General features: G+C 60.3%; 2 protein-coding genes across 4 annotated transcripts in view; one reads left to right on the top strand and one right to left on the bottom strand.

Annotated features, from left to right (window-relative positions):
* Positions 1–385: 385 nt before the first annotated feature.
* On the top strand, positions 386–15,521 carry MYBBP1A (MYB binding protein 1a). The gene is made up of 26 exons (XM_010815952.4): positions 386–605; positions 783–881; positions 1,595–1,678; positions 1,769–1,843; positions 1,944–2,051; positions 3,014–3,189; positions 3,338–3,505; positions 3,617–3,734; positions 4,749–5,044; positions 5,277–5,387; positions 5,920–6,045; positions 6,253–6,420; positions 6,545–6,644; positions 8,654–8,750; positions 8,927–9,078; positions 9,407–9,493; positions 9,572–9,730; positions 9,832–10,011; positions 10,100–10,260; positions 11,198–11,450; positions 11,650–11,775; positions 11,849–11,917; positions 12,469–12,582; positions 12,787–12,888; positions 14,010–14,158; positions 14,320–15,521. Exons 1-26 carry the CDS (start codon positions 399–401, stop codon positions 14,894–14,896), a joined length of 4,062 nt encoding a protein of 1,353 aa, XP_010814254.1. The 5' UTR covers positions 386–398; the 3' UTR covers positions 14,897–15,521.
* The window catches only part of SPNS2 (SPNS lysolipid transporter 2, sphingosine-1-phosphate), an 87,867-nt gene continuing 85,824 nt past the window's right edge, over positions 15,394–17,436 (bottom strand). For all 3 annotated transcript variants that reach the window (XR_001494300.3, XM_015458637.3, XM_024980392.2), the window contains one exon: positions 15,394–16,964. The gene's annotated coding sequence lies outside the window, so the exon portion shown is untranslated. The remainder of the gene's footprint in view (positions 16,965–17,436) is intronic.

Below are 17,436 nucleotides of genomic sequence, written 5' to 3'. Positions count from 1 at the left end.
CGTGGACAGAGAAGCCTGGCGGGCTACAGTCCATGGGGTCGCTAACACTTCACTTCACTAGAGGTACCGTGGTTAGGACTCGGCTCTCCCACTGCGGAGGGCCGAGGTTCCATCCCTGACCCATCCCTGGTCTGGGAAATAAAATCCCACAAGGCGGGGGGCGTCGGGGGAGTTAAATAGGACCAAGGCTAGTGCCTGCATAAAACCCTCCGGTGATTTCCTATCACAATCAGAATGAACTCCGAACCCCTGAGCTCCAAGAGAGCGGAAGAGCCACACCTCCCCGCCCGCCCCGCCCCTGTCCAAGCCAGCTCCGCCCCCAGCCGACCCAATTCATTGCGCATGCGCCCCGCCCTGACCTGGAAGAGGCTGCTTGCGAGCCCACGTGTTCGACGAGCATGGCGGAGCCGGCGAGTATGGAAGTCACCGAGCCTCTGGCTCCGGGAGAGGCCCAGAAGAGCGGCGTCCGGCCTGCCGACCGCCATGGCCTGCTCAAGCACAGCCGCGAGTTTTTGGACTTCTTCTGGGACATTGCGAAGCCTCAGCAGGAGACGCGGCTTGAGGCCACAGAGAAGCTGCTGGAGTATCTGCGTGCAAAGCCGAAGGTATGGTGGCGGGACCTGGGGCAGGAGCAGCAGAGATCCCGGCAAGTAGCGGCGGGCTTGGGGTCACGTGGTCGCGAACCTGGACGCCCCAAGTGAGCGCGCGCCGAGGAGTGGGCATGGGCGGGTGCCAGACCACCCTTCTCACTGGTCCACCTGGGGATGTGTTTGGTTCCTTAGGGATCTTCCGAGATGAAGTACGCCCTGAAGCGCCTAATCACTGGGCTCGGGGGTGGACGAGAAGCAGCCCGGCCCTGCTACAGTTTGGCCCTGGCACAGGTGAGGTGGTGGCCCCTGGAAGGTGTCCACCTGTGCTGGTCAGAACGGTGGGGGAGTGAGTGAGCAGAGCAGATGTCCCCGCTGCAAGGGAAGTGAGGACTGACAAGTAGGGGTAGCATCTCAGGCTAGCCGATGGGAGGTGTGCCCACGTGGATGCGGAGAAAATTGTGTAAGCAAGGCCTTTGTGCAGAGAAGCCCAGGCAGGCAGAGAGAGGGAGGTTGAGGCTGTTTTTGGGTACCTGGGTTGACCAGCCTCCGAGGTACATGTACTGGCGGTGCTAAGCTCTGGGGTGAATTCTCTTACCTCTACAGGGTTCAGGACCCTCTTCTCCCAAGGGGCACACAGCTAATTATAAGCCATATCTAAGGAGCTTGGACAAATGGAAGGCCTCTATAGACCCAGTCCTTGAAGACCAGTCTAGCGGGAGCTCAGAGCTGGCTGTGGGGACAGCGTGTTTGGGAATCACAGTCTAGTGGCCAAAGCACCCCAGCTACACATGGGACAGGGAGACAGGGGTCCGCTCCATTCACAACTGTGTTCCATCATCAGCACTGCTCAGAGGCGGGTAGGCAGCTTCAGAGGCATCTTTGGGGCGGGAGCAGGGGCCCAAGGCCTGCTCCCAAGGGCAGAAGTTGAAGGAAGAAATAGAGATTGACGTCTGTCGGGATGTGGCAGGGCCACTCCCCCTGAGCCTCTCTCTTCCTCCTGGCAGCTATTACAGTCTTTCGAAGACATCCCCTTGGGCAGCATCCTGCAGCAAATACAGGAGAAACATGACCTGCAGAAGGTTAAGAAGGTGAGAGTTAGCAGCCCCGGGGATATCAGCAGTCCCCCAGGGTGGGAAATGCTTGGGTCCTTCTCACGGGTGCCTGGAATCCTTTTCTAGGGGATGATGAGACCTGCCCTCTTTGGAAACCTGTTTGGGGTGCTAGCCCTCTTTCAGTCAGGCAGGCTAGTGAAGGTAAGAGCTTTGAAGGTTCTGGGGGTATGTGGACTGGCTTGGAGTGGTGGGGGAGAGTGGCACGCCCCGCTCATACCCTCTCTGCCTCTGGGACCACCAGGACTCAGAAGCACTGATGAAGTCAGTGAAGCTGCTGCAGGCCCTGGGCCAGCATTACAACCACCTTCAGGAACAGCCCCAGAAGGCCCTGGTGGACATCCTTTCTCAGGTATGGGCTCAGCAGCTGTGGAGCCTTGGGTGACTAACACCACCCGTCATAGAAGAGCATGAAGAAGACACAGGTTAATGCATGGAAGTGCAGTACCATCCCACGGAAGCATAAGTATGGAACGTGATGTTTTGTAGTAACTTTCCTTAAAAAGTAAGAAGGAAAAGGGATGTGGTTTAATAACATGGTTTAGCCTAACATCTAAAGCATTTTCATGTGCAGTCAGTATCAAAAAATCTATGGAGATTTTTTACATTCTTTTTGTGGTAAGTCTCCAAAATCCAGTATGTTTCATACTCTCTGGCATATCTCTGTGCAGAATAGCACATTTTACATGCTCAGTGTCCACATGTGACCAGTGGCTTCCGTACTGGACCATGCATTTGTAGAACAGTGCCTGACGTGTGCCCAGTGGGTTACACATGTTGGCCATTGTTGTTTTGGGCAGAGCTGGCCCCTCAGGGGTCCCCACTGCCCTACTTGGGAAGTGGAGGTGGGCTAGTACCTAGAATCCTTGCTGTGGTGAAAAAGCCAGGGACTGGCACATCCCAGGCCAAGGCTTTCTGCATAGCCCTGGCCACAGAGCTGGAAGGACCTGAATTCAAATCCCAGCTCTTCACTGGGGACTCCTTGTTTCAAAAAAAAAAAAAAGGCTAGCCCTGTAAAACCCAAAAGAGGAATAATTAAAAGGGTGGTCCTGGGCTAGTTAGCATCAGTGGGGCGCTTATTTAAACCCAGTTTCCAAGGACTTGGGAATTTGAGCTTTTTAAGAAATCCCCTCTGGTGATTCTGTTGCCTGACAAGGTGGATTGTGACTATCCCTTCTCAGGCTGTTGCTGTGCCAGGGGCCTTGGGGGAGCCTGGGAGGTAGAACAGGGCCCAGAGAGCTCACCTCACAGCAGGACAGACAAAGGATGCCGTGAGGGCGCCCTCCACACCCCCAACCTGTCTCTCCATGCCAGGTCCCGGAGGCCGCGCTGCAGGAGATCCTGCCCAAGGTCCTCAAGCCTGACTTGAATTCAGTGCTCGGCTCCCCTGAGCACCTGGAGCTCTTCCTCTTGGCCCAGCAGAAGGTGCCCGAGAAGCTGGAAAAACTGATGGGACCGGTCAACCTGTTCTCGGACGAGAACATCCCCAGGTGTGAGGGCGGTGGGCAGGTGGGCTCTCCATCCACAGGTTTGCACCATGACCCGGGGTTGGGGGTCCATGTGGCCCTAGATGCCTGGCCCTTGTTTGCTGGGGAATGCCCCCTGAGTCTTCTTCACCCCCACCCCCCACCTCTGCAGGCTGGTGACTGTGCTGAAGACGGTGGCCAACTCTGTGAAGAAGGAACGCAAGCTGCCCACCGTGGCTCTGGACCTGCTCCGCCTGGCGCTCCAGGAGGACAAGTTCCCATGGTTCTGGAAGGAGGTTGTGGAGCAGGGGCTCCTGAAGAAGCAGTTCTGGCCGGCCAGGTGCGTGGGCACTTGACCTCTCCCTGCTTCCCATCCCCCCTCCCCTGTTTGATGAGCAGGGCTGGGTTAGGGGGCCGAGGGCTCTGACCAGGCCTTGTCATGTGCCCCCAGCTACCTGTGCTTCCGCCTGCTGGGTGCAGCCCTGCCCCTGCTGTCCAAGGAGCAGCTGCAGCTGGTGATGCAAGGGGACCTGATCCGACATTATGGGGAGCACATGGTCACCGCTAAGGTGAGCGCTGCCCCTGCGGCCCAACCCTGCCGGAAAGGGCCAGGTGACTGGGCTGCTTCCTGCCAAGAGGTGGGAAGGGATCAGCCAGCTTCCAGAAAAGAGGGTGGTTCTTGGTGTCAGTGGTCCTGCCTGGGATGGGCAAACACAGCTGCCCCTGGGAGGAGGGGCTGGGGACCTGGGTGTCCCCCACCCCTTCATCTTCCCCTATGAACCGAGAGTGGCAGGGTCAGCCCTTCTGCCCCCAGGCCGCTCAGCCCAGGCTTGTACAGCCAGCAATCTGTCCAGAACCCCCTCCACCCCAAGCTGGTGTTACAGGAATACTACCCACCAGTGCTGCTTTGAGTACGCCCACATGCCGCACACTAAGCTAAGTGCTCGACGGGAATCGAGTAGCGGTTAAGATCAGGGAACCTGGGACCAGACTGCTGGGTTCCTGTCCTGACTCCGCCGCCGCTAGCTGTGTGACCTTCCATAGGTCGCTTCCCTTCTCTGTGCCTGCTCCTGCTTGTCCATGAGCCAAGGAGCAGGACCTTCTTTAGAGTTGTGAGGATAATCAGGCTAATATCCACAGGCGCTTAAAGTAGTGCCTGGTGTACAGGAAGTGCTGCTGGGTTTGCTTCTAGCTCATTCTGTCTTTACCGCCAGCTTTGGAGAGCTGCCATTCCCCTCTTCCGAGTGAAGGACAGGCTCAGAGTACAGCGCAGGGGTTAAGAGCTCCACGGGCTGGGGGACCAGATGGACTGGGGCCGAGTCCCAGCTCCGCCAGTTTTAGTCCTGTGACCCTCAGAAGTTGCTTCCAAGCTTTCTTATGCTTCATTTTTCTTCATCTGCAAAACAATTAGAGGTGCTAGGACAAAGATTGTCCCAAAGACTAAACGTGGGGGCTCCTGGGCGACCCAGCTGGGTACAAGGGAGGGGACTTCCTAGGCCCCAGGGAACCTGTCGTGGAAAAGGCTGGGGGTGTGTTGGACCCCTCCTGGCTGGTGACCCCAGCGCTGTGCCCGACTCTCGCAGCTCCCAAAGCAGTTCAAGTTTGCCCCGGAGATGAACGAGTACGTGGGGGCCTTCCTGGAAGGCTGCCGGGGCGACCCCGAGCGGCAGCTGGCCCTGGTAGTGGCCTTCACGTCCATCACCAACCAGGGCCTCCCTGTGGTGCCCACCTTCTGGCGGGTCGTGCAGTTCCTGAGTCCCACCGCCCTCAAGGGCTACGTGGCCTGGCTGCAGGACATGTTCCTCCAGCCTGACCTGGACTCCTTGGTGGACTTCAGCACCAACAACCAGAAGAAAACCCAAGACACTTCGTTCCATGGGTGAGTGGGTCTGTGGGGCCCAAAGGCCTGGACCCTCCCTCCCAAATACCTTGGTTCCTCGGGCCAGAGAGAAGCCATACCTTTGCTCTTAAAGGCCTCAGTTTCCTCACACGTGGCCCTGTGCTGGGGATCAGGGCGTTGGGGAGCCTTGGTTGATTTTCCCGTCTCAAGGGTAGGAGACACCCATTTCACCACCTCTAAGCGGTTTCTGGGACTTGTCTCCTGCCCACAGGCCCGAGCGAGCTGTGTTCCGGCTGCGGAAGTGGATCATCCTTCGCCTGGTCAGCATCGTGGACAATCTGCACGTAGAGAAGGAGGAGGCGCTGATCGAGGAGGTGGCCAGGTACGGTCCCGAGATGTGCCTGAACCCCGACTTCCACGGTGCAGCGGCCTCATGTCTGACCTGCTGTGGTTCCCTCCTGGAGCCAAAAGCCTGAGGGTCAAGTCATCCTTGCCCCTTGGGCAGGAGGAGATTGGGGGAAATTCCCCAGGGAGTCTGGGTATGGCAGGGGGGGCGGAGCTCCAAGGTTCAGGCTGGCTCAACGATCCCCCCACTGCCTTTGTGTATCGATGTCTGGGGGTCCTTAATGACGACACTGCTGCTGCTACTCACCCTCACGGCGGCCCTGAGACGGGCAGGAGTGGCGGTGACCTGGCCGAGGCCACGCATCTTCGCATCTTTGGTTCCAAGGGAGGGATGCTGGTCCTCTCCTGGTTCGGGCTGGGCTCTGTTCTGCTGGGGCTCCAGGCCTGAGGAACGTCCCTCTGTCGTCATTGCCTCCTGGCCCCAGGCCCTCGGTGAGGCCACCCGAGAGTGGCTGGTCAGGATGGTGGCACTGACCGAGGGCACACGGGTATCCTCCCACCCTCCCCAGGTTTTGTTTCTTCCACTCGTTCTTCGAGACAAAGAAGCCCACGTCGCAGATCCCCGAGTCCGAGCAGCACTTCACCCTCCCCTTGGATGGCCGGACACGGGAGGTGGTGTGCGGTGCTTTCTTCAGGTGGGCACCGGGCAGCCAGGGAGAGGCTTGAGGGTGGACGAGTGGGCGGGGAGGTGGCCTCAGGCAGGATGGGCGCCACTCTCTCCAGCTCTGCATCTGAGGCCCAGTGAGTTCCAGGGGCTCAAAGTGTGGGGATGGAGTAGGGTGGCCGTGTGTACCAGCCCAGCCCATGACCCTGACCGCCCCCGCCTACCCCACCACCACCAGTCTGCTGCAGACCCTCAGCACGCAGTTCAGGCTGGCGCCGGAGCAGACGGCAGACGGGCGGCCCTGGACCTACCACTTGGTGCAGTTCGCAGACGTGCTGCTGAATCACAGCCGTAACGTGGCTCCACTGACAGCCTTCACCACGCAGCAGCGCCAAGCCTGGGACCGGTGAGAGGGCGTGGTTGCCACCCATGGGTAGAACCTCCCGGGGTCTGACACTGGACACATGGGTGGGATCCCCTGGGGTCTGACGCTGGCTGCGGTGGCCTGAGAGCATGCTCATCTCGCCCAGGATGCTGAAGACGCTGAAGGAACTGGACACCCTCTCTTCAGAGGCCAAGGCCACTGCCTTCCAGCACCTGCTACTCCTGGTGGGCATCCACCTCTTTAAGGTACAGCGGCCTGAAGTGGAGGGGGCTTACAGACCTAGGGTCTGCGGGGGCCAAGAACTGCTCTGTGGAGCTGAAGGTGACAGGTTTCCTAGGCTGACTGCTCCTGGTTGGAAGTACAGCCCAAGGGGAAAACCACTCCATCCACTTACTGGACACCAGCTCTACCCTGGGCTTCCCTGGTGGCTCAGACAATAAAGAGTTTGCCTTCAGTGTGAAAGACCCAGGTTCAGTCCCTGGGTCGGGAAGATCCCCTGGAGAAGGAAATGCCTACCCACTCCAGTATTCTTGCCTGGAGAATTCCATGGACAGAGGAGTTTGCAACCATGGGGTTGCAAAATCAGACACAACTGAGCAGCTAATACACACGCCGTATCCTGAGCTTTCTGAGCAGTGTCCCTTGTTATTACCCACAGATTGGAGGCAGGCACGTTTCTGACAGGTGGGATAATAGACTCACAGAGGTCAGGTAACTTACCCGAGGCCACACAGCTTTTGGCTGGGGTTCAAACATGGGGCTCTGACTCTACTATCTCATAGGACCTCCCCAAACTACCTTACTGGCCAGGGGTGGTGGATGTCGAGGAGGGCGGGGCCTGGTTCTGGGCAGACCCGTCAACCAATGGGGATGCTTCTTCTGTCTGTCTGTGGTCAGTTTGAAGTGGAGCCAGGATTTTTCTGTTTAGCTTTTGCATGTTTGGAATCTACAGTGGTGAGTTGAGGGTAGTGTGTGTTTTTCTGGCGCCGCCCTCCCATGGGCTTCTATGTTCTATCAACTATATTTCTCATGTCATGGGTACCTCTTCTCATAACCGGTTCTGTAAAACCCACTTCGTTTCCTTTTCTGTTCTTTCCACAAAGGAATTTTGACCATGTGTGGAACTTAGTGCCGACGGTTGTTTTGACCCTTGTGGTTTCCTCTGGCTGTGAACCCAGGTCTCTGGAGGTTTTCCTCTCAAGTTGTACAAGCCTCTTGTGGGTTGCTTCAGGTCTTCAGTAGTCTCAGGAGATAGGACTCCCTTCTGGCCTCTCGGCTGAGGTTTTTGCTTCCAGGCCTTGGCCACTCAGCCCAGCTCGTGGACAAGCAGTGTGGGGAACAGTTGGTCACCATGCCCCTTCCAGTCCTTGGCACTGGACATCCAATAGGGGCTGCCCAGACCCTGGACCTCTGAGCTTGACATGGATGAAAGCTACCCGGCCACAGCCAGGACGCTAGAGGCAAAGATGCCCAAGGCTTTTGAGCCCCTGTTCTGGCCTTCCTTCCACCACCCCCACCCCAAATATTAAAGCTGCCCTGCAACATTAAGGAGGGAAAGTCTGCCTTTTTGGTACTAGCAGTCAGTCATTTTCAACTCACTGGCTGGTAGCTGGAGTCTGGTCTTATGCTTCAGCAAAATAGACTTGAAAGGACTGTGAAAGTTGTTCAGTTGTGTTCGACTCTTTGTGACCCCATGGACTATACAGTCCATGGAATTCTCCAGGCCAGAATACCGGAGTGGGTAGCCTTTCCCTTCTCCCAGGGATCTTTCCAACCCAGAGATCGAACCCAGGTCTCCCGCATTGCAGGCAGATTCTTTACCAGCTGAGCCCCAAGGGAAGCCCAAGATAGACTTAAGTTAGTTTAAATTAAATTTGTTGTAATTGGTCATTTCCAGTTCTTTTTGTAACGATGTCGAGCCAGGTGTGGTGGAAGAATCTAGAACTGCAGATAGGAGTCTGGGACCTGCTGGTGCCCTGTGATCCTGATCCAGCCTGGGCACCGGTGGGGAGGTTGGGCTTCATCTTCCGTGAGGCTCACAGACTGTGTGTCTGGATGTTAGGTCATCAGCTCTTGGGCTGCCCCTGGGGTCTGGCTGTAGCCCTCTGCTCTAGATTGTGAGGGGGACTGGCCAGGACAGTCTGGAGTCTTCGGGGCCTTGATACCAGCTCCTCCCTCTTGGTCACTCCCTCTCCCAGCTGAGCAAAGGCTGGGCATGGGGCCTGGCCCCTGATTTCTGTCCTGTCCCACACAGTCCCCCGCAGAAAGCTGTGACCTCCTGGGCGACATCCAGACCTGCATCAAGAAGAGCCTGGGGGAGAAGACCCGCCGGACCCGTTCCAAGGCCACCAGTGGGTCGTCGTCCCTGGGGCGGGGGCGGGTGATGGGCAGACAGTAGGACCCAGCATGGGGCGCTCAGACCTGCTCCAAGGCCACCAGTGGGTCGTCGTCCCTGGTGGGGGGTGTGGGGGGTGATGAGCATGGGTCACTGGCACCCTGCCCGGGCTCACCCCTGCCCTGCTTGCAGACCCCCAGGAGCCGCCGTGGGTGGAGGTGCTGGTGGAGATCCTGCTATCCCTCTTGGCCCAGCCCAGCCACTTGATGCGCCAGGTGGCCCGTAGCGTGTTCGGCCACATCTGCGCCCATCTGACCCTACGTGCCCTGCAGCTCATCCTGGATGTAAGTGGGGGCCTCTGGGGACGTGGGTCCCAGGATGCGGCTCTCTGACCCCAGGGCTGCTGCGTCCTTGCTGTGACCTGCATGGTTGGGGGGTGGGGGCCTCCTTCAGAGTCTTCTGCTATGCACCCCTGACTCAGGGTCAGGACTGTCAAGGACACTGCAGGGAATGGCTTTCTCTCCCAGGCTCCATCTTCCTCCCTGAAATGGGGACCTTTGGCCAAGACTGGACGGGACGGGGTGGGAAGGCAGTTGAGAAGGTCCCGGGGCCTGAGGGGGTGGTGAAGGGGCAGGGACCGCAGACGCGACGGGCACCTGGGACTCCCCGCAGGTGCTGAACCCGGAGGAGAGCCAGGACGAGGACGACAACGTGGTGGTGACGGACGACTCCGAGGAGCAGCTGCTGGGGGGTGCGGAGGTACTTGTCAGCAAAGGGCAGGGGGCGGGCGGACGCCCGGTGGGCCACGCGGAGGCGTGACACACGGCCCCCCCACAGGACAAGAGCTCGGACGGCGAGGACAGCAAGGGCAGCAAGGTCTCGGAGAGCGAGGAGGAGAGCGATGACGACGACAGCGACGAGGAGGACCGAGACGGGGACGTGGACCAGGGCTTCCGGGAGCAGCTGATGGCGGTGCTGCAGGCCGGGAAGGCGCTGGTGAGTGGGGGCTGGTCCCGGCCCCCCGTCCCTCTGCTCCTTCTCCTGCACGAGGAGGGGCTGCTCACCAGGCCTCTGTCCGCCCGCCCTGCACCCCCCAGGGCGGAGCGGACAGTGAGGATGACAACGACGATGAGGAGCTGGGGGACGAGGCCATGATGGCCCTGGACAAGAGCCTGGCCAGCCTCTTTGCTGAGCAGAAGCTGCGCATCCAGGCCCGGAAGGACGAGAAGAACAAGCTGCAGAAGGAGAAGGCGCTGAGGCGGGACTTCCAGATCCGGGTGAGCCCAGGGCCCTGCCCTCCCCCTCACCACGCCCCTCCCCCTGCCCTCGCCCCCACGCCTGGCTGAGCTCACCTTCTCACTACAGGTCCTAGACCTGATCGAGGTGCTGGTGACCAAGCAGCCCGAGAACCCCCTGGTTCTGGAGCTGCTCGAGCCGCTGCTGCTCGTCATCCGGCGGAGCATGCGCAGCAACAGCAGCGCCAAGCAGGAGCAGGACCTGCTGCACAAGACGGCCCGCATCTTCACGTGAGGGCGGCAGGGTGGGCCCGGACAGCCGGGCCGGGGGGCTCCCGGAGGGAAGGGGTGGGAGCCAGGGGCCCGCATCACTCAGGAGCCTACATCACTCAGGAGCCTTCACCCATGTGTTCCTGCAGTGCTTAGCACAGGGCCCCCAGTCCCATCGATGCCCTCAGGGTCACTGTAGTTGGGAAAGCAGACTTGGTGCCCAGTTGTGACAGGCTGGGGCTGTGGCAGCGAGTGGACGGGAGATGGGACACCTAACCCAGTCTTGAGGGACTGGGGAAGGCATCCTGAGAGAGGTGTCAGCAGTGCTGAGGGCCGTGGAGCTCGCTCATCCACCCAGAGACCACAGGCAGAACAGGAAGGCGTGTCTGACACAGTCAGAACATAAGCAGCTTGTGGCCTGGCCGACCTCAGTGTTGAGGGGCCACAGAGGCCTTTGCAGCAAGAGCAGAGGTGGGGTGAGGCAGGGTGGGCGCAGCTGGAGCAGGGAGCCCAGCCACGGAGACATAGATAGCAGGTAGAGTCCTGCTTCCTGGGGAAGGGTGGGGGAGGACAGTGTGGAGACAAAGGCCTGACAAGAACTTGAGACGGGGGTGTGCCCCCAGTGTCCTCACCTCACCGGCCCAGGTCACACTTTCTCAGCTCGGTCTTTGCTCAGACACACACTGTCCTGAGCACACAGACCCTGGTTTTGCTTTACAAAGGGCCTGGAAGCCACTGTCCCCATGGGGCTGAGGACCACATCGGGGTGTTGGGGTATCACCCAGGGAGCCAGTTTTCCTCTGGCTTCTCCTCGGTAGATCTGTGTGTGGCCCCGGGCCTCCCCCCGCAGCCTCAGTCAGACCCTGTCTTTAGGGGTCTGTTTCCCACCTGTGAAGTGGGGCTCGGGTCTGCTGGGGTGGGGGGACGTTGTGACCAGCTCTGCCCCTGCCCCCCGCAGGCATCACCTGTGCCGCTCCCGGCATTACTGCCGCACGGCCGGCGACCGCGTGGAGACTCTGTACGCCCGGCTGGAGCGGCTGGTGCAGCAGGCCGGCCAGCAGGCTGACTCCTCCGTCGCCCTCTACCACTTCAACGCCTCCCTCTACCTGCTCCGCGTCCTGAGGGGCAGCACCGTGGACAAGCCCGCCCGCAAGGCCCAGAAGAAGGAGAAAGCCAGCAAAGACGCCAGCTCCCAGCCCCAGGGCCCGGAGGTGAGCAGACCTGGCCTGGGGAGGCTCGGCCTGAAAGCCCAGCGCCACTAGATGGGAGCGCGTCCCAGGAGGCGGTGGGGCAGCCAGCCTACCTGTTTGCTTCCCTGGGACCCAGCCTTCAACCGTCTGTAGGCAGCCCAGGCTGGGCTCCCGTGCCAGGCCCCACTCCGGCATCACACCAGCTCTCTCCCTTGCTCAGGCTGCTAGCTGCCTGGACTTGAGCCTTGTGACCCCAATCTACTCGTCAGCACTGAGCTCCTTCCTGACCAAGCGCAACAGCCCCCTCACGGTCCCCATGTTCCTCAGCCTCTTTTCCCGGCACCCGGTGAGTATCGGGCGCAGCCGCCCCTCGGGCCGCTGTGGGGCCCCGTCCTCACTGCCCACCATTTCCTCCACAGATGCTCTGTAAGAGCCTGCTCCCCATCGTGGTCGAGCATGTGACGAGCCACACGCGGCCCCGCCATCAGGTAAGGCCTTCCCGGACCCCAGCCCCAGGTTTGTGTGAATACCCACTTGACTTCCGTCTTTGGTGGCTGTTTGAGAGGCTCAGGAACGCTGCCCTGGGGGACAGGGTGGGGTGAGCCTGCCCCTCCAATCTGGCCAGTCCCCCCAACCCCGCCACTGTAGGCCCAGAGTAAGTGGAGATGGGGGGACACTTCCCACATGGCCTGAGTCCTCTGGCTCCTCATAGGTCACGCCCTGGCCTGACGGGTATGCCTGGGGGTCAGGGTAGGAAGAGGGGGCTGGAGAAAGATGTCCCGAGTTAGTAGAGGGCCAGGAACCGTGTGCAGCTGACAGCCCTGCTGCCCCCCTCGGCCTCAGGTCTCCCCACTACCTGAGAAGAGCAGGTGGGAGCAGGCGATGGTGACAGCTGAGCCCAGAGCTTCAGTGATGACCCAGGCGGGCTGTGCTGGGCGCAGCAGGCAGCCCCGCCCGCACCCTCTCTTCAGGCTCCTGGAGCTCATGGGGGTCGCCCAGCGTGCCAAGGCTCCTGGTGACCACATTGCCCCCACCCCAGGTCCAGGCCTGCCTGCTGCTCCAGAAGACCCTGCCCACACGGGAGCTACGCGTGTGCTTTAAGGACCCAGAGTGGAAGCAGCTGATGGGCCAGACCCTGGGGAAGGTCACCGAGGTAACAGCCCTGCACTCGCCTCCCCTACCGGCCGGCTGTGGTCCTCGGGAACCCAGGGGTGAGGGTTGCTGGACCCTGTGCCTCGGGGTGGATTTGGAGTTCCCCCAGGAGATGTTTCTTCCCTGGGGATCCTAGTCTCTCACATGGGAGACGAGCTTCGGGCAGCTCTCCGGAGTGGCTCAGCCCAGCCGCCTTCTCCCCCAGATCCTGCGGACGCTGGGCGAGGCTGAGACCAAGTCAGGGCACCAGAAGGATCTGGCGGCCTTGGAGCTGCTCAACACTCTGTTCAGGAATTTCCATCATGAGGTGAGCGCTGGGCACAGCAGGAGGTCGCCAGGCGGGCAGAGCACACAGTCTGAGCAGAGGCTGGGGGGAGGTGGGAAGCCATTTGGGAAAGGGTCTGGATGCCAGGATGAGAAAACTGGGCTTTATTTATTTGAGGCGGGCTAGTGCTATACAGAGAAGGCAATGGCACCCCACTCCAGTACTCTTGCCTGGAAAATCCCATGGACAGAGGAGCCTGGTAGGCTGCAGTCCATGGGGTCGCTGAGGGTCAGACACGACTGAGCAACTTCATTTTCCCTTTCGTGCATTGGAGAAGGAAATGGCAACCCAGTCCAGTGTTGTTGCCTGGAGAATCCCAGGGACGGGGGAGCCTGGTGGGCTGCCGTCTGTGGGGTCGCACAGAGTCGGACGCGACTGAAGCCACTTGGCAGCAGCAGCTGTGCTATAACCTGTGCTTGGCCAGGGTAGGGTGAGCTGGTGCCGTGCTCCAGTGAGAAAGCTGAGAAGGGGCTGGGAGGGCTGGCGACCACGGGAGGACGCTGTTAGGTGGGAACCCAGGCTCCCAGACTTGCAGAGATGGAGCTGGGGTATGGCATGTGAGATGTGTGAGGACCACGGGGCGGCAGTGGGCAAATCTCTGGTTCCCCCAGCCTGGCCCAGAGGGAACGGTGTGGGGGTCCTCGGCGTAGACACTGATCAAAGCCCCAGTGCTCTAGCTTCCAGGAAGGTGCCGCGGGGGCAGGTGCTGAGCGGCAGGCAGGCAGATCCCGAAAAGCCACACCCAGAGTGATAGCAAAAAGCCAGGAGAGGGACCGTTCTGGAAGCCAGTGGCTTTCAAAAACACCCCACTCAGTATGTGACAGGGAAGGAGAGATGGGAAAAGGGCCTTTGGCAACCTAACGGTCACTGGGTGGTGCCCCCTGAGGTGGGTGGGCTTTGGGCCGTGGGAAGAGAGAACAGACTTGGCTCCCGGGACCCTTTTTTCTCCCCAAGGTGAGAGAGGCTAGGGAGGCACAGGCTAAAAGGCTGGCTGAGGGGCCACAAAGTGGTGGGTGAGGGTGGGAGGGATGGGGACCGGGATCTGGGGAGAGGCCACGTCTCTGGTCCCCACTGCAGCCACAGCCTTGCCCGCCTCTCTGCAGAAGCTGACCATGGACCTGACCGCCGTCCTGGGCGTGCTGCAGAGCCAGCAGCTAAGGCTGCAGCAGAGGCTACAGCAGGGGGAGCACTCGGCCGGGTCCAGCCGCCTCCACGACCTCTACTGGCAGGCCATGAAGTTCCTCGGAGTCCAGTACGTTTCAGGGAGGGCGGGTGCTGGAAAGACCCCCATGTTGCGTGCGTTCTGATGTCCTCTCACCCATCGTGGGAGCTTCAGGCAGCTTGAGGACGACAGAGGCGCAGGTCACCCCTGCCTGGGCCACAAGTTTCCTTACTCTGCTCACTTTCCCCCAGGCGCCCCAAGTCAGAGAAGGATACCAAGGAGGCCCCTCAGGCCACACAGCAGAGCCCCGTTAGCATGAAGCGGAAGAAAAAGGGCTTCTTGCCAGAGACCAAGAAGCGCAAGAAACATAAGCCTGAGGCCACCACGCAGGAGGCGGCGGCGGCCAAGCCCGAAGCCACCAGTGGGGACCAGCCCCCCAGCGCCGGCAAGAAGAAGAAGAAGAAGAAGAAGATGAAGAAGACCAAGTCCCCAGCACTGTCCCAGATGAATGGGACACCTGCTGCCAAGAGTCCAACCCCAGAGCCCCCTGCCGTGAGCCCCAGCACCCCAACCAAGACCCCAAAGCCACAGAAGAAAACCCAGAAGCTGGCCCAGGTAAACGAAGCCACTCCCCTGCCTCATCAATCCCCCGAGGAGCCAGTTGCCAAAAAACGTCAGAAGAAGCTACCCCAGAAGGGAGTTTCAGGCAAGTCACCACAGTCCGCGCTGCCTCGGAAAAAGGCCAGGTTGTCCTTGGCCATCAGGAGCCCCAGCCTCCTCCAGAGCGGGGCCAAGAAGGTGCAGCTGAGGAAGGCGAAAAAGCTCTGAGTGCCCCCCTCCACCCTGTTGTGCTCAGTCCTGACTCCTTGCAACCCCATGGACTGTAGCCTGCCAGGCTGCTTCTATCCATGGGATTTTACAGGCTAGAATACTGGAGTGGGTTGCAGTCATTCCCTTCTCCAGGGGATCTTCCCGACCCAGGGATCAAACCCGCAGCTCCTGCCTTGCAGGCAGATTCTTTACCCACTTCATCACCCTAGAGACTTTTTTTCACCATGATTTTAATAAACCTACTGTCTAAGGTTCCACCTTCTATGCTGGGGGTAGTGTGTCTGCTGCAGCAGGCATGGCCTGAGAGACCCCAGCCCTAAGCTGGACCCTGCTGCTGCTCTCAAGCCCAGAACACCCTTGGGACCTTGGCTCCCAGATGCTGTGGGCCAGGCTCAGGGCTCTGGTGTCTGTGTGGGTCGGGTACAAGTGTGACCACACCCCTTGCCCCTCATCCCCACCCCTCAGGCTGCTTTGCTGCAGGAGCCACCAGGGCATGACTTAAATAGCTTTATTTCTTCATTTACAAGAGGAATATATTTGGCTTCTCTCTTAAGACTCTGAGATTCACAATCAGCAGCTCTAAAAAATAAAGGAGCAGTTTGGCTTCCGGAAGGAAGAGGAAGCAGCACTTGGACCTGGTTCTTGTACAACAAGAAAACATTGCTGGGGCCCCGGGCTGAGGCTGGGGCGGGAGTGGAGGCCAGGCTGGTCTTCGGGGGAATCCCACCCCCTGGTTAAGCCCCCCTCCCAGGGTACCCCAGAGCTTGGTGGGGAGTGGGGTGCTCCACCAACTTACCCACCCCTGAAGCCATGCCAACCAGAAACTGAGCAGGGAGCACAAAGCTGGCTGGCTCTTGGGGTCTCCTGCCAGCCCCACAGGGCCCACCAGACCAGAACCACCTTGATGTGGTGGGGAGTGTGTGGCGCAGAGGGGACAAGCGGGGTGGGGGCGTGGGGGGTCTGATGTGAAGTTGGCAGCTGTACCCTGGTGTGTGGCTGCAGGGGTTGGGGCCTCAGCCACATGGAAATGTGTGAACTGAGCGGCTGACGTGCACAGGGAGGTGACTCTTGACTGCTGGCCTCTCCCGATGCACCTTAGCCTCCACCAGGCTCTTCCCAGCGACAGGAAGCTTGGAGGATGGCCGCTTCCTCTGGCAGCCAGAGCCCTGGCTCCTGCCCCACGGATTCTGGGAATACTCCCCTGGGCGCTGCCCCTGGAAGGGGTCCAGCCTCGGGGCAGGAGTCAGTTCCTGGCATCTGTGGGGATGGTCAGGCAGAGGATGGACAGTGGGGGTGCTTCGGTGGATCCAAGGAGCCCTCTAGGGACAGGGAACCCCCAAAGGTCTCAAGCATGGGGCACAGGTGGTATGTCGCTGCCACCAGGGCCTTCACTCCCGGTGATGCCAGCTTCCTGTCAGCCCAGTCCCCGACCTGGGAGACCTGACAGCCAGCCCAAGGTACAGACCAGTGTCCTCCAGAGTGACCAGCCAGGCTGGGAAGCGCCAGCAGCTTGGGTGCCCAGCTCTTGCCAGGTTGAGTTCAGTGTCCTCAAGGTCAGAGGTCCTCACCCACCCGGCCCTTGGGGAGCCAGAAGTGCCGCCCTGAGGCCTGGACCCCCTCCTTTCCGTGTAGTCCAGGGGCTGTTGGGTCTTCAAAGCTGCAGCCAGCACCTTGCCCAGCAAGCTGTATGGGAAAGTCCAGCCTCCTGGCCCCAGGGTCTGGGGAGGGCAAAGACGGCCCCAGGATCACATAAGCTGGGGACAGGCCAGCCTCTCCCCACGCACCCATAGGGGGCTGTCTTCCTCTGGGACCCCAGGGCCCCTGTGCTCCAGACTGGGGCCTGAGGGCAGCCTGTCCCAGGGCATGGCTCCAGCAGACACAGCCTTCCAGGTTAGTTGAGGACACAGCTTCTTGGAGCCACTGCCACTCAGCAGTCCCAGACCAGAGCCGGTGGGTGCCCTGCTGTGGGTCACAAGGAAAGCTTCGGGACAGCCTGGCAGGGCCAGGGTGCCGGGGGACACCTCCCAGACTAGGCAGGAGTCCGGGTCCATTATCCCAGCAGCACCTGGAGGGAGGGGGTCAGAGGTCAGGTGCAACGCCCAATCCAGGGCTCCCCTCCGGATCCTCCCGTTGGCAGGGACAGAGCAGATCTGCCACGGCCAAGGTGTGGGGGCAGCGACCTTGGATTTTCCTCTGCTGGGAAGCTGAGGCCCCCCGAGGCCAGGCCCAGAGGAAGGTCCAAGTAGGAGTTGGGCTCTGGCACCTCCAGGAGGATTTGGGAGGATGGAATCCAGAACAGCAGGGAGTTCCTGGCCAGTCCGCACCCTGACCTGTGCCCCTAGCCCTTCTGAGGAAGGAAGGGGGAGCTGATTTACTGGAAGAGGGAGCCTGTCCGCCCCCTCATCCCGTGGGTCTACCGGTCAATCCAGGCAACATTACTGGAGGAAGAGGACCAGTCCCGGGGCTGGGATGTGCTCAGGCAGGAGGTGACTCACAGGGAGTCTAGAACATCCCTCTGCACGGCTCCCCATTCTGAG

This window comes from Bos taurus, chromosome 19 (assembly GCF_002263795.3).
Source record: "Bos taurus isolate L1 Dominette 01449 registration number 42190680 breed Hereford chromosome 19, ARS-UCD2.0, whole genome shotgun sequence".
Classification (NCBI taxonomy): Eukaryota; Metazoa; Chordata; class Mammalia; order Artiodactyla; family Bovidae; genus Bos; species Bos taurus.
Note: the sequence above shows the minus strand (reverse complement) of the source record. Positions and strands in the feature narration are given on the sequence as shown.

Bases quoted from the DNA above. Each gene is read 5' to 3' on its own strand.
- MYBBP1A (XM_010815952.4), top strand. From the start codon at position 399: ATGGCGGAGCCGGCGAGTATGGAAGTCACCGAGCCTCTGGCTCCGGGA. The intron at 1,844-1,943 runs GTAAGAGCTTTG...TGGGACCACCAG, and splicing joins AGTCAGGCAGGCTAGTGAAG to GACTCAGAAGCACTGATGAA. The intron at 9,731-9,831 runs GTGAGTGGGGGC...TGCACCCCCCAG, and splicing joins TGCAGGCCGGGAAGGCGCTG to GGCGGAGCGGACAGTGAGGA.